The sequence below is a fragment of the Equus quagga genome, chromosome 18 (assembly GCF_021613505.1).
Source record: "Equus quagga isolate Etosha38 chromosome 18, UCLA_HA_Equagga_1.0, whole genome shotgun sequence".
In the NCBI taxonomy this organism is placed as follows: Eukaryota; Metazoa; Chordata; class Mammalia; order Perissodactyla; family Equidae; genus Equus; species Equus quagga.
The window spans coordinates 50,087,625-50,113,291 of record NC_060284.1 but is presented as its reverse complement, the minus strand read 5'-3'; the positions used below and the strand labels follow the sequence as shown (position 1 = coordinate 50,113,291).

Sequence of the window (25,667 nt, the reverse complement as noted above, 5' to 3'; positions counted from 1 at the left end):
AGTCTTGGCCAAAGCTGTTAACAGAGAATTGTAGGAAGGAAAGACAGAAGTTTCCTTAATGAAATTAAATTTGATACTTACCTAATGAGGAGCTGGGTATGCCGGTATCCCCTTTGGCAGGCAATGAAGTGTCATCATCTCTGGAGCGTATATGCATTGAAGCCTAAAAATTTGAAAAGTTGGGAGATTTAGGAAAATGCAGGAACTATGATTACGATGACAAGGACTTGGAGTGTTCTCACACAATTTAGTATTAAAATTATCAAACTTATGTCTCAAATATAAAAGGAAAATGCAGTTAGCATGAATATCTACACAAGTCTATAGTCCTTACTTGATCTGTCTGCTCTCCAGGTTGGGGGCTGATGGAGGTAACTTCAGCTGGTTGGTGAGAGGTGAGTGCTTGGGACACCATGAAATCTCTCCCTCCTAAGTATTGGCGCAGGGCCTGTAATTCTGAATTTCTTTCCATTAGGGCTTGTACCATCTTCTCTGCAGCAGCCTAGTAAGGAAATCACACATAACATTGGAAAGATACTCTAATAAAACAAAAGGTACGTTCTTGATATTACTTGTTAAAAGGCAATCATTTATGAAAAGCCAGTGGGTCCCAAAGAAATAGTTTCTTTGCTTTCAGTTCATAAGGAAAAATACAGTGGAAAGAAAGTCTGTGATAGGCAGAATATTGGAAACACTGGATATAACATATCTACTAAGAATAAAACATTCTGAAATTGGTTCCGCTAGAACTCTATCAGGCTAAGGTGTCAGGATTCTGGTTTGAACTGTCCATCTTTACTGCGGCAACATGTGCCTTTCCCCTAGATGTTCTTTACCCAAACATTCATTTGGTTTGCTCGTTTTAGGTCTTTGTCAAACGTTACCTTATCAGACTGGCCTTCACTGCATATCCTATCTCAAACAGCAATCTCTCCTCTACTCTCAATTCCCTTTATGCTAAATTATTTTACAAGGCACTTACCATTTTCTGATATATCTGTTTATTTATTTATTTATTTATTTATTTTGCTGAGGAAGATTAGCCCTGAGCTAGCATCTGTGCCCATTCTTCTACTTTATATGTGGGTCATTGACATAGCATGGCTGACAAGTGGTATAGGCCCATGGCTGGGATCTGAACCTGCAAACCCAGGCAGCCGAAAAGGAACGCACCTAACTTAACCACTGTGTTTCAGGGCCAGCCCTATATATCTGTTTATTGTCTCTCTCTCTCTCTCTCCCCGCCAACTGCATGTAAGCTTCCTAAGGACAGGTACTAAGATGTTTTGTTAGTGCTGAATCCCAAGCACCCAGAAGAGTGGCTAGCACATAGCAGGCACTTGATTCATAGGCACTCAAGACATGTATATTGAATGAATCAATTACACAGAAACATCATTATCAGACCATAAGAATCAGGAGAATCTGGACCTCAAAACCACCAAACCCTGTTTATTTCATTTCAAATCCCACAGTTTTATAAGACAGGTGATGGCACAATAAGGAAAAGATCTAGAACATTATTTGTGACCATCACCACATGGAAAGGCTCCATTTTTACCAGAAAATCTGGAAATAATAAACTAAGACTTAAATTACTGGGGTTATAAGATGATGAATCAGAACTATATTAGCTTTGTCATGGTACCGACTGTCTCTGAGGAGAATTGCTACTGTTTTAAATGAGAAGCTGAGCTTTTGTCATAATTTCTAAGGGAAATAAAAGAATAACCTTCCATTTTTAGTAAGTAAAATTTAGGCTCTTCAGGGATTTGGGCATAACCACTTAAAGGAATCAGTACATTAATGTGCCTTAAAAATCTCTATGAAAATTATCATAGGAAAAAAACATAAATAACATACAAGATATCTTGTGCCATATATATGATTTATCTGGCTTAGTATTCTTTGTCTAGTGGTGGTGTTTTTAGCAGTGATGCTCCAAGGGCGGTCCATGAGCCAGGTGTGTCACCATCACCTGGAAGCTTGTAAGAAATGCAAATTCTTGAGTCTCACTTATACTTCCTAATTTCTATCTCTGGGGGTGACCTTGGGAATCTATGTTTTTAAAACACTATCCAGGGGATTCTTCTCCCCGAAAATCTGAGATGCAGGTCCAGAAGAATACAACCATTACTCTCCTTCTTGAGTTGAAAATCTTTTAATTTCAGTCATCTCCTAGGGTTCCACTATTTTACGACTATCAGGTTATAATATTTCTTTCTGAGGTATAATAAGACTAATTCTTTCAAATAACAAAGGAGTTAAAAAGAAAACTCAAATAAAGGCTTGTTAGGCTCTTGCCAAAGATTTAAATAATTCATAATGATTTTGTTAGGTCTATTCTAGAAGCAATTTCTGCAGCACATGGCAGCCTGTTTCCAGCAAAATGTGTATTTACTTCTGCGGGCTTGAGAATGAGAAGAGTGGAATATCCCTGTTCCATAACATAAGGAAGCATTAGAGAAGATGATGGTCAAATAACACAGGCAAGTGATAAGAATTAGTTCCCTCTAAAAGTTGACAAGGGGGATTCTGAGTGACTGATCTCTGAAATGCAGCCCAAGTCAACTATACCAGTCTGTAGCCTTGAGGAGAAAGACACATGGAAATGAGGATAAATTAATACTTGTGGACCATTATTTGGAGATTAACATATCCCATATTATTATGAGATTATTTATTTTCATCATGGCCTTTGAAAAAACACAATTTTTTTTCCTCCTATAAGAATTCAGATTTTCCAAGAATTAAGAGAAAATACGAAAAGTGTAAGTTTTCCCATACCTTGGCAGGAAATACAAAATATCATTCAAGTCTTGATAATTTAAAATCAAAATCAAAACACGCCAGAACCCCATATTACTTTCTGTCGAAATGATCAGATTATGAAGGAAAAGACAATGTACATAATGAAGTTAACAGGTGGGTACATGTATTGTTTAGGGACACTTCTAGATGCAAAGTGTTCTAACAGTATTTCATACTTTGCTGATTGATGTAAAACTGTAGTCTAGTTAATAGATTGAAGGAAAAAACTAATAGAACTGACTGTGAAATGACATAAACATATATGTTACAAGGTTCAGATGCTTCCTATTCGCAGACTACAAATGAACTAAGTGATACTTCTCTGAAGAGGGTATTGGTCCTTACTCGGCTCTCTTGCTCCCTGGTGCTCATAGACTGAAGCAGGCCCTGAATCTCCAGTTCATGTTCCACCATTTGTTTGTTTCGATCACTTAGAAGGTCCTGCAGCATCCTTTCCTTTCGCTGCAGACGCTGGCACAGCTCCTCAGCTATCTCACTCTGCCCTGGTCCGAGTTTGCAGAGCAATGTTGCACTAAGATCCTAATACAGAAGGGACAGTGTAAGTTCTGGAGGAAAAAATTCCCTCTACCAAATATCAAAGGGCTTATAAGACTCTATCATAGAAGAAAGAGCGGTGAGATTCTGGAAAGCAAGTATCCTGGTTTATTCATCTTTGTTTCCCCAGATCTAGCACAAGCCCGGCACACAGAAGACTGTAAACACATGCTCAGTGAATGAACACTAACAATACAGAAAAATATTTATAATGACAATTTACATATTATTTTCTGAAATAAATCCTTTCCCTATTTGCTCAGGGCACATAATAATTAATATTAGATGAGGATAAATGGACACTCAGTTCATTCATTCCATTTATTTTCTCCCCAATGTAACTTGATAGGGGAACACAATATGATAAGCTGAAAAAGAAAAATGAGCACTATATTTACTAGCATGGTGATGTAGTTCCTATTTCCACACTGAGAGGTAGGACCTGGTGGTTAAAACTATAGAGTCATACCACCCAGATTGCATATTGGCTGTGCCACTTATTAGCTATGTTACTTTGGAAAAGTCATTTCACTTCAGAAGTCTGTTTCCTTGTCTGTAAAAGAAGAATAATAACTCATAGATTTGTGAGGATTCAATGACTTAATATCCATTAAGCTCCTAAAACAGTGCCTGACACAGCACAAGCACCATAACTAATAAAGGTTAGCTGTCATAATGTAGGCGCGTTTTTTAGATCTCATTAATTCTCACATAACTTCTCTGAGAAAGGTAACTGTCTCCCTGAGTTTACAGATCCAGTGAAAGCCAACGACTTGCCCAGGCACAGAATGGAATTAAAGACTTGGGTCACTGGCCTCCCAGACCTCCAGATTCCCAATCCAAGACTGAGGCTATGTAACCTGCCTTTAAGTTAGCTAAAGTCTTACCTCTACTTCTTTGTTCCTGTCATGCAGAGATGTCTGTAACTGCTGAATGATGCCTTCTTGTTCCTTCTGCCAATGGCTAAATTTGGTTTCTAATTCTTCTTTCAGCCACTGGAGGTTTTGACAGGTAGCAGATAACTGTTCCACTTCCAGGCCTTTGGCCCTCAGAAGACTCTCCATACTCTACACAATCACAAAGAAAGCAACCATACGTCAAAGGGCCGCCCCACACTCCTCAGGATAAACAACAAACTTGATCCACCTTTAAATTATCTCCTAAATTATCTACCAATTTTTTGCAAAAGGAGAAAACTTAGTATCTAATCTAACAATGCCAGACTAATCTACTTTTTGTTTTTAGACACTCTCATCTAATTTGTAGAGAGATAAATATAATGTACGTGATAAATGAAGTATTTCAGAGGAAGTAGGCTATGCTACAGAGGAAGTGAAGGACTTCTTTAAGATGTGGCAGATGATTAGACATATAAGCTTTAAAAAATACATAAAAAATAGCCCACAGTAAATGTTAATAAAATAAACAAGTACTCTGATTGTGGCTACACAGGGACATGTATACATAGTCATGTACCCACACAATGACATTTCGGTCAACAACAGACTGAGTGTACGACAGTGGTCCCATAAGATCAGTATCACATAGCCTAGGTGTGTAGTAGGCTATACCATCCAGGTTTGTATAAGTATGCTCTATGATGTTTGCACGACAATGAAATCACCTAACAATGCATTTCTCAGAATGTACAAGACTGTAATATTAATGAGATAAACACAATAACTGCACCCTCGCAATGCTTCTGTAAAAGTATATAGATATTGACAAGGCATAGAAATAAATTAGAACGATCACTGAAATCCGTATTCACTGCCTCTTCCTACCAAGTTCACAGCAGAAGTGCTAAAACTTCTCACTTCCTAATGTATAACAATGGAACTAATGACTGCTATTTTATTTGTTTTTAATTTTTTTTTCTTAGAAAGCAAATTCCCTGGGTTTCAGAAAATCATGGAAGGGGCTGATGCTTCAGGCCCAGAATCCAGATGGGAGAGGGATACCAAGCCATGGCCGATTTCACCCTTACCTGCATGGTAGCTTCACTAGAGGAGAGGATGCTGCGCAATCTCTCCAAATCGTGATCTCGCTCTCTCACAGCAAGATGAAGCTGACGCAGCTCTTTTTCTTTCTCTTCTAGAGTGGAGAATTTTTCATCTATAGCCCGCTGCAAGGAAAGTAAGGACCCTAAAGCTCCATGAGATTCACTATTGCGATCACCCTCATTCAACAAGATTCCAAATATAAAGGAATGGAAAACCAACTCCAAAAAGTGGCAAATTAAGTAGACACACATTTCTATAGTACCTATGTGAATAGATTAATCCACAGAGTCAAGAACAAAATTATGGTACATACCTCCAGAGCAACATCTCTATCTTGTATTCGCTGCCGAAGTTTCTCAAGCAACATTTCATTTGCTTCAAGGGTTTTGTCTGAGTTATCTCGATACTGCAGGAGCTCCCGAAATTCCTAATGAGACCAAAAAGTATTTTCCATTATTCATTTACCCAATATTAACTGAATTCCTACACTATGTCTAGCAATTTGTTATTCAGGATAAAAACCAAAATGTGATCTCTCTCAAGGGGACCACAGTTTAGTAGAGATAACAGGCACATAAATTGTTAACTATTCTGCAGCACATATACATGTGTATATGTATACATATGTGTGTGTGTAGCTAGCAACTGGGGGAACAGAGGAGGCATTGTCTAACTCTGCCTGAAGGTGTCCCTAAAGACCCTTCACAAAAGAGGCTACATTTGCTCTGAGTCTTAAAGGACTAGCAGTTTCCCAAGCGAAGAAGTGGTGGAGGTATTTCTATCAAAGGAAAAATGTATGTGCAATATATGTGTCCTGTGAAAAAACTGTATGCTCAGCAAGAGGACTGAAGCTTAGAGTAGGTGGCGGAATTGATCACTCTTCTTTAGTGTTCCATTTTTTCCTAAAACTTTCATTTTATCATCTAAATAACTGTGGAAATTTCATACAGATGTCTTCACCTACTAGACTGAGAGCACGGCCATATCCTCTCTTTCTCTTCCCAGCACCCATCACAGCGTCTGACTCACACAGCTGCTCAATAACAATTTGTTGACTATTTATTGCTTAAGTCTTCCAGGTCTACATTTATTGTTTCCTACATGTGCTGCTTAGCTTCTTAGCTCACAGACTGTACTTTGTATTTATTTCTATTTCTGTGGAATCCTCCTCACTCCTACCTCTCAATGTTCCACATGTAGCAGGTACTTAACACAGATGGATGAATACCTTGAGATTGTAGGAACAGAAATTTTAGAGCTCTCTGAGCCCAATTTTAGTTGAAATCATTATGTAGACTCACTTGAAGCAGCTGCTCTTTGTGACTCAGACTATGGTTTAGGTGCTGAATGTGCTGCTCCTGGGTTCGAATCTCACTGTATTTTTCAACCTCCAGGGTATGAAGCTGTTGGCTCTTAGTCTGCAGTTCTCCTTGTAGCTGCTGCAAGGCTTTTCGTAATTCCTGAATAAAAGAGATTCTCTTTTTTAAACAATCAAAAATTTTCACATGGTCATTAGACATGGAAGCCTTAAAACTTTCAAGGCATGTAGAACGAAATATAAAGTAGCAGAAAGTGCCATTCTTAAAATTACTATAGAAACATACATGAATCAAACGGGATGCGGGAAATTGTGGGAACTGTGGATGGCGGTGAGACATAAATTTGACATTATAGTTCAATATTCTAAAAATCATAGATCTATATAACTACTAAGTTGGACTCTGTCCCACTGTAAACCTGGATCCTTTACTTTACAATAAGCTCAAGGATAGGATATTTTTACCATTCTTTTAAATCTTAAAAAGAGAAATCGATAGCATGTGTTTTAGGCTAACAAGATAAAGGAACCATTTAAGAGTTACGTGATTTTTTAAAAATATATATATACACGGCTAATTGTGTGTGACATTCCATTGACCTCGGTTGTTCTTCCCCACTTTTCTGTCTTGCTGACTTTTACCTATCCTTCAGGAATAACCTCAGATATCTCTTCCTTCATGAAGCTTTCCCCGACTTGCTTCCTCAGTCTCTACTGTATATTCCCATAGGACCCCATACATGCTTCCTCTACAGCATTTACCGCACTGAATTTCTGTTAATGTGACTGTCTCTCATAATAAATTACAAGTAACTTGAGAGGAAAAAGCCTGTGATGTTTACTCTTGCATTTCCAGAACACAGCCCAACATATGGCACATGGTAAGGGAGAAACAAATGTTGAACTGAATAACTTAGATTAAGCAGGCGAACTCAAGGGTTCAACACAAACTGTCCTGATAAAAAGTTATTATCAGGGCAAAGTCAGCATTTAGGGCCACAAAATGATTAATGATTTACCTGGTTATGTTTCCAAGAAGCCTCTTTCTGCTGTTCTCTCTCACGGGTGGCAGCCTCTACAAACTGCACGCATCGTTTGGCATCAGCCAGCTGGCGTTCTTTTTGTCGTACCGCCCTCTGGAGCTTCTGTATCTCGAGCTGGCTGCAGAATAAAGCGCTCTGAAGATCAAGCAGAGCCACCTGTTGCTGAGCTGGGGAGGTACCCTCTGAGCTCTGAAAAGACAGTAAAAATCATCATCACAAGGAGGGCAAGCCCTGAGCAGCTGAGAACACCAACAAAACCAAGACTGTGATTGAGAATGTCACATCCCCAACTGGGGTCTCGCCTCCTGTCCTATGTGGCCTCACATACATGAAGCTGTCCAAGCTGGCTTTGGTGTAGCATTTCTCGGAGCTTTGCCATCGTGTCGTTTTGACCTTCAATCACCTGGTACAACTCCTCAGTCTGAAAAGGAGAGAGGGAACACCAAACATGTTAGTAAACTAAATACGAATTCTATTATCATACCTGTACAGATTTTAATAACAGGACTATTCCAAAATACCAATTTAGACTACACTACAATTTCTCTAGGCTAAGATCTGTTAGTCTGATAATACCCATTTCTACAAAATATGGAATACTTGTCTACTTTGATGGGGTAAATCATTTCCTCACAGGTCCTTAATTGTCAAATATTTTACCTCACTTTCCCTGCTCTTCAGAGTTTCCTTGAGGCTCTGAATTGTCCCATCTTGCTTCTGAGATGACTCCTGAGCAGCCTTTAGTTCACAGCTCATTTCACTCATTTTCTCTTGAAGAATCTGAATTCAGCAAAGAAAAACAGTTTGTTAGGTCAATGATTTCTTTTAACCTCAAATGCAACCATCAAGTCCTTCCTAAGTATAGGTTTAAAGGATTTCTTAGGGAATATGACCATGTTATTTTTTCCCCATATATAATAACCATTAAGGTCCTATCATCAATCACAGCAAGAGAAGGTAGCAGGGAATATGAAATACTTCCTTTAGTGCTCAATTGCTTCAATTCTCAGGCACTGTGCTTTCTCTATGACGGCAGCCATACCAAGCACTTCTCCACATGAGTCACTGTGGATCCTTTACACACAGACCAAGGAGCTTCTGTTATCTAGTATAGGACAGTACACCACACAGACACACTAGCCCAGAAGCTCAGCAACCCAAATTGTGGGAATTTTCTTCTAAATAGATGTTAAATCCATGAGCTATAAAGGGGTGAGAAGTTAAGCTAAAGTCAAAACCACAAACCCCCTGTCTCGGCGCCTTACATAGTTACAGATTGCATTCAAGTTTTAACTAAACATCTGAAAGGCACTAGAAATTCTGACCTGTGCAGATGAGGCTAAAATCTTGATGAGACATAAAAGAATCACATTCTTAATCAAATATCCCCTAGAGCTCCAGGAATACACACTATCTATCTCCTAGGTCCTATTCAGAGGGGTTACCAGACTCAGGTAGAGCCAGTCACATCCTCAGGAAACTCTGTGATCTCCAAGGGCATGCTATCGATCATACCTTGTTGGTGGCCTCTGTTTGCTGGATTTTTTCCTGGAGTTCTGCCAAGTGGGAATCAGATACAGACTGTTGAGTTATAATGGGCTCATGTGAATTCAGTTTCTGTTGTTTGAGTAACTCTTCAGTCATGGGCTAGGAAGAAGGAATAAGACAAGTAAGTTGAGTTAAATGTAGCCAACAATAAATTTTAATTTTATCTTCAAATGTTTTTAGCATCTTTTGCCAGAGACTTAAAAAACCAGAGTGGTTGCATGCATTATCAGTATGAATTCCTGAAGACTGTCCTGTTTCTTATTAAGAGTACTGATTCACTTCCATCCTTATGATACTCCCTAACTCCCCTCCCTACCTTTCTCCCTGAATTCACACAAATACTACATATTCAGTTAAAGCAAATAATTCAGAGTGTAAAGAGAAAGGAGGATTAAAAAGGGAAATGCTTATGAAGACCAAATGTATGCTTTATCCTATTTTCAATCAAGGAACTCAAAAGCTGCATCAAACTTAGACAATCCCTAAGAGAGGAAAAGCTATATTGAAACTACCTTTTTTATAACATGCCTGTTCACATTATTGGGAAAATGGGGCAGATTTTGAATACAGACTATCCATTAGATAACAGTATTTTTTTTTTTAAATCTCTGTTAGATAAACTTTTTTTTTTTTTTAAGATTTTATTTTTTTCCTTTTTCTCCCCAAAGCCCCCCAGTACATAGTTGTATATTCTTCGTTGTGGGTCCTTCTAGTTGTGGCATGTGGGACGCTGCCTCAGCGTGGTTTGATGAGCAGTGCCATGTCCGCGCCCAGGATTAGAACCAACGAAACACTGGCCCGCCTGCAGCGGAGCGCGCAAACTTAACCACTCAGCCACGGGGCCAGCCCCTAGATAACAGTATTTTATCAGTACTAAATTTCCTAAATTTGATAACTGTACCATAGCTATGTAAGAGAGGTCCTTGTCTTTAGGAAATACATGCTTATTTAGTGTAAAGATGCACAATATCTGCAACTAATTCTCAAATGATTCAGGAAAAAAAATATGTTTATATAGACAGTGGGAGTGATAAAGCAAATGTAGAAAAATATTAGCAACTGGTGAATCTGGGTAAATACTAACAAGTGAGGAATCTTGGAGTTCTTTGTACTTCTCTTATGACGTCTCTGTAAGTTTGAAGTTATTTCAAAATAAAAAGTAAAAAACAAGTTAAAAACAAATTGAAAAAATCCATAGTCATCTGAGAAGGAACTGTGTTTTATAGGAATATCAACTCACCAAAAAGATTCAGGAGAAAAAAACATTATTTATATATGGGATGATCAATCTGACTAAGACAAACTTATTGAACTGTACCTAATATTCATTATAAGCTGAGGGTACTAAAATAAACTTTAGGAATTCAGTGTGGCATTAAATTCCATCTCCTCTCTCCCTGCCCTGTCCCACTCACTCCAATCAGGAAAAATATAAATCCATTAGGAAGAGAAAAAAGGTAACTGCTATTCATTTTTTCTTTCCCCTCACACTTTCCAACTCTGATCACCACCTTCCAGGTAGCGGGGTTACAGCTTACCTTAAATCTCTTCCTGCCAACAACTGACTGGAAGTATAAAGATTTTGGAAGAAAAATCTTTTTCTATTCTTCCAGGGCTCTTTACCAATTGTTTTTAACATCTATTAAGTACCATAATATGCAAACCACTGTGGGAGCTGGAGTGGGGAGCTACATAATAAAGGAACAAGGAAATACACAAAATATCAGTAGTGACAAGCCCTACGCTATAAGATAGGAAAGCATGATAAAGTGGTTCAGTTACTCTAAATTGGTTGATCAGTGGAAGGTCTCTATCAGCAAGCATTTAAATGGAGATCTGCATGACAAGGAGCCAGTCCTGCAAAGATCTAAAGAACAATCTAGCCAGGGGGAACAGCTAATGGAAAAGGGTACATATGAGCTTGGGAAAGAGAAACACCTATGTAGCTAGAATAGCACTTTCCAATACAAATATAATGTGAGCCATATGTGTGATTTTAAAGTTTCTAGTAACTTCACTGACTAAAGTAAAAATAAATAGGTTAACTTAATTTTAATAAAATATTTTATCTGATCCAATGTATTATATCCAAGTTATCATAAACGTGTTTGATATAAAAATTATTAACAAGATACTTTACATTCTCTTCATACTGAGTCTTTGAAATTAGGGGTATACTTTACACTCACAGCACACCTCAATTCGGACCAGCCACATACGGCTAGTGGCCACCCTGCTGGGTAATACAGGGCTAGTAATATTCCATGAGGCAGTAAGGCAGGCAGGGGCCAGGTCATACATGGCTTCTGTGCACCCGGGTGAATGAAGGTGGAGTTTATTCTCATTGAAATGAGAATGGACTGCAGCATTTCTAACAGAAAAGTAATCCAATCGTATTTAAATCTTAAAAAGATCACTCTGGCTGCTCTGTGGTGAATGTACTGTTGGGGAGCACCAGGAGAAACCGGACCGGCTGGGAGCCTACTGCAGTGGTGCAGGTAAAAGATAAGAGTGGCAGTGATGGGGAGGAGAGAAAGGGATAGGCTTGGATCTGTTTGAGAGAAGAGTCAACAGAGCTAGTGGAGAAAGAGAAAGACAGAAGCAGCAGGGATAATGACTCCTAGAAAAACTGGATTTTCGTTCTTAGGGGTATAAGAGGGAGCCTTGCCCTGAAGCAATGTCAATTACGTCACACTATGGGAAAGGTAACTATTTTAATAGATATTTACAACAATTCTAACTGATAAATAATTTTATCATTTATTTAATAATAAAACATACTCTACAAAACTTAGCTTCTTACTTCCTCAGTGTAAAATATCTCTCCAATAAGTTATTATATTTTTCAAATTTAAACTATAACAAGCAGAATTAAAGAAAATAGCTTCAAGTTTAAAACGGAAGGTGCTCATATTTACTCACTTTACACCAAAGAATCTTAGAGCTGTGAAGAAACTTTGTAAACCACCCAGTCCCATTTTATGTTTGAGGAAATGGGGACTTAGACAAGGTAAGTAATTTGTCCAAAGTTACACAAGAAATCAGGGAACAGGATCCAAGTAAACCCAATGCACTTCCGTTGGTAATGCATCTGTTATCTCTGTAGACCCATTGCCTACCAGAATGCATGGAATATTGCAGGGACCAAAATGTGTTTAGTAAGTGAACAAGAACAATAAAAATAAAAGCAAAAAAACAAAAACAGGCCTGTCTCCTAATTCTCGGCCCAATGTTCTAATATTTCAGTGGCTCTCATAGAAACAACACCAGATAGATAGATATCTAATACAGATATTTCAAGAGCAACTTTAAAGCCAAACAGTGCCACAGAAAAGTACATAATGAATATGGGTCTCATCTGTACCCATCTTGGCATGAATAATCACAGAAAACCCCTACTTCTGTAAACATAATGCTTTCACTTAAAAACTGGAATATGTTTCTTCTTTATTCATTATGCTTCATTATTTTACATCTTAGAAGAACGTCCCTTCAGATAACAGTCTGCCAAAAGAGCACTTAGCAAAGGCCCCCTGAGTCAACAGCTCATCATGAATTCTTGTGAAGTATCAAATACGTAAACGATCACTCTTACAAAGATTTTGTAGAGCCTGAAATCAGTAATACTTGACTTGGTTGAATCAGTGTTAATCTCCAGACTATCAGCCACTAAAATCATGTTGTAATAATAATAATATTTTAAATTAAGTTGCTTTTGACTCAGTTAGGACAAATGCTTTCCAGCATCAGAAAAAACAACTGCTCCCAGGCCTAATGTTGCATAATGTGAGACCTTTAGACTAAAAGGCAGTTATTTAGATCTCTGGGTTACCAGCATTCTTCTTGGCACTTTCCTAGTCCTCACAATAGTAAGTCATAGATCTCAAACTGCTGTAATTTTCTATCCTACTGTTAATAATAGAAGATACACAAGAACCATCAAGTAGTATAAAATTAAAGGCCTAATCTTTGACCAGCATCTAATGCTTACACTTTTCAAGGGGCCTGATTAGGTTACGGAGCTAAGCTATGGGAGGGATGAATTTACCACAGTCACACAGGAGCAGACCTTAGCATTGCAACACTTGAAATAAAGAGCTCCTTTTCTTTGAATTTAGATAGAAAAGGAAACTGCACATGGGTCAGAGCTAAATTGATGTTTACCAAGGGACCACACCCCTCCTATCATAGCTTTTCTAGTTCAGAAAAGCCAGACAATAAAGAAGGAAATTACCAGCTGGAATAAGGCTTCAAACCTTTCTTTACATATCTGAACAACCCTGGGTCTTCAGGTATAAATTCTGTAGAAGGCAAATAAATCAACTTGTGTAATATCAGAAAATTAGTGAGCAGGAGAACTACTCTGTTGCATTGTTCTCTAATATAAGAAAGTAAGAAGGAAAGAGGGAAAGAAGAAAAGCAATCAGGAGGAATGCCGATGGTGACATTTAATAGTGCACAGAATGCGGTAAGTGGAGGATTAAACAAAGGAATCAAAGTGATCTTACAGAACAATCTCGCTCTTTAAGACAAGAGCTTTGCTTTGCATTTGTAATAGAATTTAGCTAAAGGAAATTCTTTTGCTTTCATGGTTTTTTCTTTCTACAAACTAAAAAGAGAACTAATAAAAGTAACTTACATTTATTTCTCTTCTTTCCACATTCGTTCAAAGAAATAGACAAAAACCAGTCTGCCTTTGTCCCACTTAGCTCTGGTTTTGCCATAAAGCACAACAGGGCTTAAGGAGCTTAAAAGTCAACCAGACTTAAACAATAGATCACAGATCCAAGATACACATTTTATTTACAAACACTTTGAGCCCAATTTATCTAATTCCTCCACATCCCTAATCATTTGAGAAAATGGCACAGTAATTAAACACCATGATTCTTCAAGCTGAATCTTATTTTCTCCCCCCTCTTGAAGTTTTATTATTCTACAGACAGTAAAGTATGTAAGCCAGGTGACAGGAGAAAGGTCATACACTACTGTTTTAAAGGTCTACTTTTCGAAGGTCCAAATTTAGAGAAGTAAAGTGACTTGACCTAAAGATACAGTTACCATAGTATAAATATGCTCATCAGGATGATAATTTTCCTCACAGAATCACTAAAGAATCCTTCTGGAATCCTCAGGTTATACAAAGAAGGCTCTTCATTTAAAATAAGTACTTATTTAATCCAATGTACATCAGGCAATGTGGTTTAATACACAGAATTACAAGGTCTTGGCTGAGAATGGTTGGGAATCTTCAGCTCTTGCCTGGGCTAAGCTATTTAAACCATGAGCTTTCCATATCTCTAAACTGAGAGCCTGAATGAGATGATCTTTAAAATCATTCCCAACTCCAAAATTTGTTGAGTTCAGGCACCGAAAGATAGCATTTTTAATTAAATAGAGACAAAAAACTCCTTTTGTTTTGCCTGTAATTTTCTAAGTCTTTACCTTTCTACAATATTGGCCATATTTGAGAGGGGAAAAAGCTTATTTCCCACCCATCCTGCCCAGACTACTTTTAGATCCTAATATGAAAACACCATATTTAATTTATGACATCTATGTGTCTGGTCACAGAAATACCGTAATGCCCAAATTTAGCTGTGAGGCTCCACTGAAAGAAAAGGAAGCGAAAGAAAAGAAGTACACAAGCATCAGGCATACTAATACTTACCATTTTATACAAATGAAAACACATTTTAAAACTTTCTCCTATTTATACTTATTTCATAACACTTTCATATAGGCTGTTTCTGACAATTTGTGTAAATTTACAAATTTCTTCCATTTTTTGCTTAAGTTCTTATTGTGATGCAGATTTTATATATAATAGAACTACTTTTCAAAAATATCAAGTGACAATCCACAATTTCATTTATTATCAAGCTCTGCATTTCTAGGACGATGTTGACCGGTAGCAGGCTTTCAAAAAATGCCTTCTAGATTGTCTACTTTTGTAATGGTAACACTAAAGAATTTGTATCATGTAAAACATATCAGATGTTTCACAAAGTTAATTGAACCTAACATTTACTGTTGCTGTAGAAACAAAATAGCATCTGTCAGGTCCCTGTATACAGTTGAATTTAAAAGGTTCGTATAAAATCAGTTGGGCAGATATGAATAGCTTAAATTAAGATCAACTGCCATCTTCCAGTCATTAAGAAATTCAAAAGAGTATGATGAATGAAACCCTATCACCCAATAATGGATGAACCTTTCTTAATATCTAATATCTTCTAAAAACAGCTCACTAGACAAAGGGGCTGTGAATAATTTTCATCTTAACATTTTAAATGACAACACTTGCATTCCCAAGTCTCTTTTATGAACAAGTCATCATTATTCCTCAAATGACCTATTAATTTATTATAAATACTGCCCAGATGTTACAATACTTTGGTGGATTAATAGATTTTCCCCAAAACTTTCCCCTATGCTCTAATCAGTTTAAGGCATATCTGGGGATGAAAGGCTTAACGTTCCAGGGAGAACTCACTCACTTACAGAATGGGAGAAAAAACCATATATCTAAAAATGAAAACAAAACCAAAAAAGAAGGGGGGGGGAAAAAACCAAAAAAGAGGTAAGAGGCAAGAATTCTAGTGCCAAAGACTAAATATCTTTTTATAGGGTAAAAATGAATTAGGAGTCTTTATCTTTTTGTCTCTAAAAGGTGTAATTTTGATAATTAACAGGAAGACAACAGATATTTTACAAAGAGGATTGTGAAAAGCAAATTATTTTAGTGTGAATCACATTTACTAAATGGGACACAAGCAAAAGGTGCAGCAAAAAAGGGGTCCAATGATTAACTTCCTCCAGTCTGGAATATTATTAACCTTCACCTAGACAAATTATGTGATGCCTGAGGCCAGCTAACTATGATCAGAAAGGTACCATGTTGCCATTTTGTCTACCTGGACCCGGAGTGGCAAATAATCTTCACAGAGATCATCCCACAGCTCCTGCAGATCTGAAATCTCCAAAGGATAACTCACAGGTGTCTTGTAAAGGGGTTTCAAAGATCTGTTAAGGAAACCGGAACTAACTCCATCTGTCATGATATGGCCAGGCCTGGCTCCAGGTGGGCTGGATTTCACTGGAATAGGAAGCTTGCTCCCTCGGGGACTCTGGATGGGCTTATAATCAAGACCTCTAATCATGCTAAGAGCTAGCTCCAGCTTGTGGTGACACATATGCTGTGGAGCCTGTTCATCCGAACAGCAGTCACACTGTACAAGTTCCTTTGCACTTCTCTCAGTTTCCTCATCCTTTTGTTGTGGAGCACTAGCCTGGACACTTGCATCCAAAGATTCCACAGAAGATCCCGGTGTCCCTTCCTCCATGCTTTCTCCATCTGGAGGTACCTTTGTGCTTGGTAAGTCCGGTGGACCAACCTCAGACAATGCTGGTTCTTCAGTGCAGATGCTGGTGGACCACCTGGTAGAAGGGCCACACGAGATACTTCTGGCCACCTTTCGAGGCACCTTACAAACGGCTTCATAGTCAGAATCAGCAACCCGCAAAGCTGCACAACCACGGCATCTCCTGGGTCGGTTTCCAGGGCCTTCCGAAGCATGACAGCTGTGTAGCTCCTGAATCTGATCCTCATTTTCTATCCAACACTCAAACCCCGAATAGGCAAAGTCTTCCTGGAGCAGCGCAGAGTATCTTACATCGGGTAAACCGGAAATGTCAACCGTCCCATTCCCCGCCTTGGTCTCCGCGCCAGCGTCATCGTTATTCTTCCGATACATGCTAGCAATGCAGAACTTGAGGCGGTCCTTCTCCAGCAGCAGCTTCTGCAAACGCTCAATAGAAAGGGCTTCGATCCTGGCAATAACTGTGTCGAATCTATAGATCCGATCAAGCATGAAAGCACACTTGCTGCAAGCAAACTCGGCTTTGCCATCGCGAGAGACATCCTTGCCCAGGACGTGCGAAAGCAGAACCTGGAGGTTGAGCTTGGATGCAGTGTGGAAGATCCAGCGCCGCTGGTTTCCACACAGCTCCCGGGCACAGATCCTGCAAACCTCCTTCATCTTCCCTCCTAGCGGTTGCCGAGCTTCCCGAAGGCGACTGCTGCGCGGTGATCACTCACTGGCACTTGGTTGCGCTCCCTCTCCCGCCTCGGTGGCCTCTGGCCGGCATGGCACAGCCGGGTGGGGTCCCCACTCTGCAGGTGCGCACCTCTGCCACCCTCGCGCCCGCAGTGGGTACCAGAGTGGTCAGCCCCGCCCCTCGGGGAGGAGGCGGGCGTAGAAACGCCTCCGGGGGATGCTGAGTGACAGCGGCGCAGGCCGCGCGCGGAACCTGCCCTGTCTCCTCCAGCTGTCTCTCCCGCCAGCCGCCGCGTCCTCAACGTCCTCCCTTTCAGCAGGCTGAGTTCGCGGTACACTAGCGGCCGCCCGCTGCTGACGCAAAGACTCAGAGATGGAGGGCCAGGTTTCAAGATGGCGCCAGCAGCTCCGCGCCTGCGGCCACCGGCACGTTCCTCTGGGAGCTGTAGTCCGCAGGCCGGCTCCCCGCTCTGCGCATGCGGACTGGCGAGTGTGTACCCCTTACCCCAAATCCAGTCACTGCTCCTCGCGGTGGAACGCAGACCTGGCTCACAATGGGTACCGGGTGGAGAGCAGCATGGACGCTAACCGCTGCCACGCCGCTTTCATCTATTAAGACTTCACCAAAAAAGCGCACCAGTTCCCTCGTAGATCCTCCCTTCTGCCCCTGGGGGATGTCCCGAGGCTCTGCGTGGGGAGGAGAAAGCCGATTCCCCTCCCTCCCTCTCCACGAGTACTGCCACGTACTCTGGATGAAGCAGCCTGGCAGCGCCACTAGGTACCGCTGCGCGCCGCCTCCCTCCCGCCTGCAGACCCACCGTTTCGCCCTACCCAGTTCACTGCCGGGATTAAAAGGCCCTGGGGCTGTGGTCACAGGCTGGGAGAAAGGGTGGATAAAAGCAGAGGGGGCAGGTAGGGCGGATTTTAGGAGGTTCGGTTCAACCTGTCCCTCGACCATTGGGAGTATCTAGAAAAGAAGACCTGTTTCTCCTCTCGCGATGTTTGAGGGCGAGGGGGTGGTTCAGCACCCCTGGATAATTTGCCCTTTTTTAGAAAAGAAATCAAGAGGGCACAAAGCAGTCACCTGAGAAAGAGTCCAACAGATACCACGTGACTGCAGCTTGTTAACCAAGATTTTGAAGATAATAAGAGAAAAAAGGGACTTTTTCAAGAATGTAGATACCTGAGAGTAGATTACCATCATCGAATTCTCTTTCAGGTTCAGGAAGACTGCAGTGTTTATTTTGGGGGTGGGAAGGGTAGACAAACACTAGAACAAAAGACCTAGTTTCCTTGAGTGAGTCCAGAGTGTCAGGGAGTGCTGCCCTCTGCAGAAATAGGGCTGGGAATTTCACTGACTTCAGCTAGTATCCTGTCTTATTCAACACTATGCAGTGTTGGGTATAGAACTTGTAATGCACACAAAAAGTAGGGGGAAGCTGGAGCTCTCTCTAGGTGGAATCCAGGTGCCAACGACCATTTATAATAAAGAATTTTCTCCCTCGCTTGAGAGGCATGCAGAAACCAGTTGGGAGGGGAAAACAATCCCAGAGATCAGCTGGAGTTCCCCAGAGCAGGACAGTTCCCAGTTACAATAATGCTAAATCTCACCAACTTGACCTTGTGAGCTAATAAGGCCAGCAACAGTCTAAATATTTCTGAACCTCATCTCCAGGACAGAGCCCATACTCCTAAGCTTGAAGATACCCAAATGCCTTCAATGAGAGCTCATAATAAACCAGCAAACTTCTTACTGAGGATTAAATGAGATGATTTGGAGGAAGTACTTTAACAATGTTTGGCTCATTAAATAATAGCTAATATTTGTTATTTTAATATTATAATAAAGGGAATATTTTAAAGTAATTTTAAAACTTTATGGGGGACTTCACACATAGATTGCATTGTTCTCTTATTTAATCACCAAAACAAAATCTTAGTAGCTCCATCGTGAGAGAGAAGGACTGGCCTTACAGCTTTGGGCTTCATAGGTTACACAACTTGGTATATGTGATTTCACCTAAATATGGAGGTTCTGGCCCTAAAACCAAGAAGGTAAAATAGAGTTCCAAGTAAAACTCACTAGAGCTGCATTTTTGCCTGCGTCTAGGTATATGAGCTTCAAAGCCAGAAGAAATGAAACAATAGTCTAGAATACACAGCAAACTATAGATAGGCAAAGAGTTTCTGGACTCACCCTACTGACAGACAGACTGCCTGCCAGGACACTTACCTGCTGTACCCTGTCTTAAGTATTGTCCTAAAGAGCAGCAAGGACTCAAAGGTCCATGAAAGTGCCAATTAAGACATTAATCAAGGCCTCATCTTTGACAGTCAATGCAAGCCACATTTTTGCTATTGGGGAAAATACTCATGAAACAAAGTAATTAAGGAAACAAGCGCTCTTCAGGAGCAAATTCAAAATAATACTTTGCATTATTCTCTATTCCTTAAGATTTTGCATCTGACCCGCAGTCTCTAAATTTTACTAACAATATGTAGATAGCCTAGTGCACAAGTGCAAGTCAGTACAAACGCTGAAAAGACATTTCCCATTGAAGGATAAATATGCTTGCTATAAGTAAAGCTCAACATACTGAATGAGAGATCTATATATATCTAGGCTTCCAACAACAGATAGGAATAAACCACTCAACAATCAAAGAGAATCTTAAGATAGCACTCTATTCAGTCCTAGAGAAAATATTTAAAAACCATTTCTCAAGAAGTGGATAGTAAATTATAGTATTAGAACTAGTCCTAACATGATTATTTGGTATTATAAAATAATTTAATCCCAACTGAAAGATCACTGGTGTATAGATGACAAAATTTGAAAATAAAATTAAAAAATAAAACAGAAAAATTATGTGATAAATTCAGCACTTCATGGTCTTTATCAAGATCATCTTGGTCAAGATTTTATTTAACACTGGCTACCTATGGAGAGGCAAGAAAAATGGAGGGCTGAACAGGAACATTTACTTTTATTCTATATACAATGTATCCTTTGAATTTTTGGCAATGAATGTGTATTTATGTATTATTTAAAAAATTTTTAAAACAGAATATTCTATAGTTAAAACTAAGAATTGTGCCAATTTAACACACTAATATCAGAATCTAAGTGGTAAAACTTGAACCTAAAATGAGAATGTTTGTAATATATGTGTTAAATATTAGATATTATATATCTGTGGACAACTTATATAAACAATAGTTCAAAGGGGATATACAAGTTATTAAATAGTGATTATGTCTAGAGAATGGAATTATGGATACTTATTTTCTTCCTTCCTCATCTGCATTTTGTAATTTTCATTTGTATTCTATAAATAAGCATGTATTGCATTTATGTTAAGAAAAAAAGTGTTACTAAGAAAAAAGTAGGATAAACACATTTTGGTATATTTATACAATGCACTATTAACCAGCAATAAAAAAGAATGAACTCTGATACCCACAACATGAATGAATCTCAAAAACGTGTTAAGAGAAACAAGCCATATACAAATCAGTACATCCTGGGGCTGGCCTAGTGGCATAGCAGTTAAGTTCACACGCTCCACTTCAGCTGCCTGGGGTTCACTGGTTCAGATCCCAGGCACAGACCTAGGACCTATGCACTGCTTATCAAGCCACGCTGTGGCAAGCATCCCACATATAAGGTAGAGGAAGATGGGTATGGGTGTTAGCTCAGAGCCAATCTTCCCCAGCAAAAGAGGAGGATTGGCGGCGGATGACGTTAGCTCAGGGCTAATCTTCCTCAAAAAAGAAAAACAAAAAGAGGAGGACTAGCAACAGATATTAGCTCAAGGCCAATCTTCCTCACCGCCCCCCCCCCCCCAAAAAAAGATAGTTTAAAACAGATTGCTGGGACCTACCTCCTAGAGTTTCTGATTCAGTTGCTCTGGGATGTGGGCCCAAGAATTCCTAACAAATTCCCAGATCTTGCTGATGCTGCCGTCTGGGAACTACACTTTGAAAACTACTGAATTAGAACTATCCTAAACTGTATTCAGAAAAATCTCAGTCAAAAGATTAGAAGTTCTGCAGATAAATGGAAACACCCATCAATGATGAAGAACTAGTTACAAAATTGTTGAATTTGGAGAACTGTATCCCCATTTGGAATAAGATTCCTAAGTATTATTATGGTAGGGACGTTTGGCACTATCTCTATTTTGATCTCTAGATTGTGGGGCCTAAGAAGTATCTCTTAGAACTGTAGCCACTTTTGTACCCCCTGTGTTGTAATGTTTCTAAGACCTAATTCTGAGCTGGAAGGGAGTTTCCAAAAGAATCTGAGAGGTGGAAAATCCCCTTGTCCTAAACCAGTTGCATTAGGTTTCATTGCCCTAGTTATGACATTGGAAATAGCTGTTCTAATTACTAAAAACTATGCCAAAAAAAAAGAAGAGATTCTGGCAGAGAAGTTAAAGCAGAAGAGGAAATGGAAGAATATCAAAGTAAAGCCCATTGGGATTTATGGTAACACCACAAGCATGTGCATGATTTCCCTGTGCTGGTTGGAAATCTTTAAGAAACCAGAAACAATTATGCTTTGCGTTAACTAATAACACAGCATTTCGAAACACTCGTTTGAAAGCCAGGAGATTTCCAGTTCAACTACAGATTGCCTTAATAGGGCTATCAGCAGAATACATCTTAAAATAGTAAACAAGAGTCTTTCAAGTTAAGTTATTAAATACCCATAGCTGTTGAAGTGAATTTTAAATTATACGTTAAATCAATCAACCAATGAGCCAGAATCTATGCAATCTCAGTATGTCTTTTCTCTGTCTTCAGTGAGATTTCAGTTTATTTGAAGGGGAGAAAATGTGCATACTATGATTAAAACAATTTATTGGTAAACTAAATGGTACTGATTTGAATTCAATGTCAGTGCACGAAAGTTGAGATTAGTATGGGCTAATATAGTTGAAGCGGGTAAGAGTGGCACTTGAGATGGGTCTTAGAATGAAAGAAACAAAGGAAGGGACTCCAGAAAAAGAAAACAGCATCAGCAGAAGTCTTGGAAAGTTCGGTTTAAACACAGTGCTAGGCTGCAGCTAAGGGGAGATTTTGTTTGACATTTGAATGACCAGGTTCATCCTACGCCATACATCTTATCCGCTATAATTGCTCATTCAAAGAGCGTGTATGAAGGGCCAGCTGTAAGCCAGACATTCAGCTGTGGTACTATGGAGGGCCTTGGCAACTAAAATTTGGTTAATGTTTGGCAAAGGCAAAAGAATTTGGACTTACTGTTATGGCATGATGAAAACTTTATTTTAGGAAGATGAGCCAGGCACTTGGATGGATTGGAGTTTCAGGGAGAGATTATGGGATGGTTATGGGAAGACCTGCTAAAAAGCCACTGCAATTATTCATATGTGGGTAAGAAAGGTCTGGTGTGGAAATGGAAAAAAAGTGGTAAATATGAGAATCATTTTGAAGGAATGAAAAGCAGGACTTGATGACATACATGCAGAGAGGATGAAGGAAAAGAAAGGGTTAAAAATGGAGCTAAGGTTTTTGGTCTGGAAGACTGATAGAAGAAATGGTCTAAATGAACAAAAATGTGGGAGTCGGAAGAGTCCATTTAGAAAAGTGAAAAATTTTGACTGGGGACATGCTGAGTTTAGGTGATCGAGAAAACTAATGGAAAAACTAAGTGGAACTCTTCTGCAATCAAAGCACACGTAAGAGGGAGACAGAATCTCAAGAATGAGAGGGATGGGGGCCAGCCCGGTGGCACAGTGGTTGAGTTCGCATGTTCTGCTTCGGCAGCCCGGGGTTCATCAGTTCGCATCCTGGGTGCAGGCCTACGTACCACTGATCAAGCCATGCTGTGGCAGGTGTCCCACATATAAAGTAGAGGAAGATGGGCATGGATGTTAGCTCAGGGCCAATCTTCCTCAAAAAAAAAAAAGAAGAAGAAGAAGAATGAGAGGGATGGTTAACACGGTCAAAAGCTAGAGAGAGATCAGCAAGAGAGATGCGGTCAGGCATATTTTCCGTAACAGGGTTGATTTGGCAACTTCAGAGTTGTTACCTTTAATTCCCCAGAATCATTCCCTGTCAAGCCAGACACTAAATTCTTTCCAATCCTTTTTCTGAACATCTCTTGCATGTTGAGAAATGTTTCTTAACATTTTCACTACACTTTTCATTTCAGGTTCTTGAAACCTGAATCACGTCACTGTGAAAGACGACATGAGTGGAGCCATATTAAAATAGAGCCAGAGCAGCCATTTCAGAGGAATTGCCTTGCATGTCTTGTTTTATCTTGTAAACTGGACCAAACCACTAGCGTTCCAAGAAGTCAGTAAGGACAAGAATATCCTGTCTGTAAGGACTGATGAAATTGGATTTTGCTGATGACAGGATTACTAACCAATCATTGAAGTACAAGTCTAGCCTTTTCCGGAAGATCAACCTCAGGTCAATCCATGAAGTACAAATCTAGCCTCACCTTACCCAACACCAATGAACATTTCTTTAACACAACTCGCCTCATCCTCCCTTTTTCCCATAAAAACCCTAAGCCCCTCTCCTGTAATCAGGACACTATTTGGGTTTCTACCTGAATCTATGCTCCCTCAATTACAATTATTTGATCCCGAACAAATGCTTTGCCTCTTAAACTGGGTTCTGTTTGTGTAGGTTGACATCACACAGCCCTAGAAGCTTACCCCTCTAATCATTCTGCACACTATTTCCAGGACATTCATAGTAAAGATCCATCACTGTCCACTACCTATTGGATGAAACCCAAAACCTTAGCTTAGCACTTAAATATCTCTACAAAAATATCCTAATCTACTTTTCAGCTTCATCTCATACTTCTTATCTAACCAGATAGTGACAGGGTAAATTTTTGGATTTAAATTTGTTTTGTTACCCGTACACCCGTCTCCCTCTTTTCTGGTCTAATGGTCAGGCCCTTAGCAGTCCCTTGACTAAGAGTTTTTGAAGGGTAAAGAGCAGAGGCTGAAGTCAAATGCATTTCCTGACTCTTAAAAAATTCTAAACCAAATGAGAAGATTAAGCCAAGTGTCCCAGGGGGGAGAGGAGAGAGACAAATGTCTTTGAGGTCAATAAAAGAAGAGAGAGTGAGCTTTCACCCAGATGGGAAAGAGACTGGGGGTCAAAGAGTAACAAGGACCCACCTCCATTCCATATCAGTGCCCTGGGGAGGCAGCAGGCCCTGGGGGGAGAAGGCAATGGGTGACTTGGACAGGCCAGACTCTAGGTCAAGGGGTTCTGCTCCAAAAAGATTCCAATGTAGCAAGCTGTTAGTGTTGGCAGAACCATGAGTGCCAGGGCATGGGTGCTTCAGTGGTGGGCCAATGATGAGAGTAGTCTCCTTAATGCTTTGGCACCTGATAAAACCTAGGGACCTTCACCTTCACGTAACTGAGAGAGTGGGGAGGAGGAAGTACCAAATGGATGAAATTTAATTTCCCACCAGCCTGATCAGGATAGGGACTCAGGGTAACATTAAATTGATTTAAACAAAGTAAAGAAATGTGCTATTTCCTGCATGACTGAATTTGTGAATTCAGAGTAAGACTCATACCCGCTACGAAACTTTTGTAGGTGTTCACTGAGGCTCAGTCCTAGACCCTTTTCAGCTCTTTCTTTTCATTCTCTTTCAGTGTCATCTCATCCTTTCCTATCTTTATACCAGTAACTTCCAAATTTATATCTGTGATATGGTGATTTATAGTAAGAAACATACACAACCAGAGGCACTCACAACTAGGATATACAACTATGTACTGGGGGGCTTTGGGAAAAAGAAGAAGAAGAAAAAAAAAGAAGATTGGCAACAGATGTTAGCTCAGGTGCCAATCTTTAAAAAAAAAAAAATGAAATATATATTTGGTGTCCATCCTGTTTCTGGCACAGAGATCCTAAAACCCTTGGAATTTCCTAAGTGATGAGAGTGGCAAAGGTTTTTGTTATATTAATGAAGTGACTTTTAGAATGCCCTTAGGTCACCTAAGGGCTGGTTTCCAGAGAAACCAACCACGTGATTAGTAGGTTGGAACTTTCAGTCGCCTTCTACCCCACTCCCCACCCAACTTCTGGGGAGGGGGAGAGTGACTGGAGGTTGAATCAATCACCAGTGGCTAATGATTTAATCAATCATGCCTATGCATAAACACCCAAAAGGACTGGGTTTGCAGAGCATCCGAATTGGTAATTCTGGGAGAGTGGCCTGCCTGGACAGGGTGTGGAAGTTCCATGCCCCTTCCCACATACCTTGCCCTATGCATCTCTTCCATCTGGCTGTTTCTGAGTTGTAACCTTTTACAAT

At 39.8% G+C, this 25,667-nt stretch overlaps 1 protein-coding gene across 6 annotated transcripts in view; it reads right to left on the bottom strand.

Moving 5' to 3' along the window:
- The window catches only part of PDE4DIP (phosphodiesterase 4D interacting protein), a 137,189-nt gene that overhangs the window by 68,571 nt on the left and 42,951 nt on the right, over positions 1-25,667 (bottom strand). For 2 of the 6 annotated variants that reach the window (XM_046645177.1, XM_046645176.1), the window contains exons 1-12: positions 16,196-17,707; positions 9,246-9,377; positions 8,391-8,510; positions 8,059-8,151; positions 7,707-7,919; positions 6,671-6,829; positions 5,683-5,796; positions 5,354-5,491; positions 4,254-4,433; positions 3,157-3,351; positions 335-502; positions 82-163 (exon numbers count right to left, since the gene is read on the bottom strand). In XM_046645177.1, the coding sequence (XP_046501133.1) occupies positions 82-163; positions 335-502; positions 3,157-3,351; positions 4,254-4,433; positions 5,354-5,491; positions 5,683-5,796; positions 6,671-6,829; positions 7,707-7,919; positions 8,059-8,151; positions 8,391-8,510; positions 9,246-9,377; positions 16,196-17,320 (2,719 nt within the window). In that variant the 5' untranslated portion in view covers positions 17,321-17,707. Of the gene's footprint in view, positions 1-81; positions 164-334; positions 503-3,156; positions 3,352-4,253; positions 4,434-5,353; positions 5,492-5,682; positions 5,797-6,670; positions 6,830-7,706; positions 7,920-8,058; positions 8,152-8,390; positions 8,511-9,245; positions 9,378-16,195; positions 17,892-25,667 lie in introns of those variants that run through there. The other 4 variants (XM_046645178.1, XM_046645179.1, XM_046645175.1 and 1 more) reach the window with 3 other exon arrangements.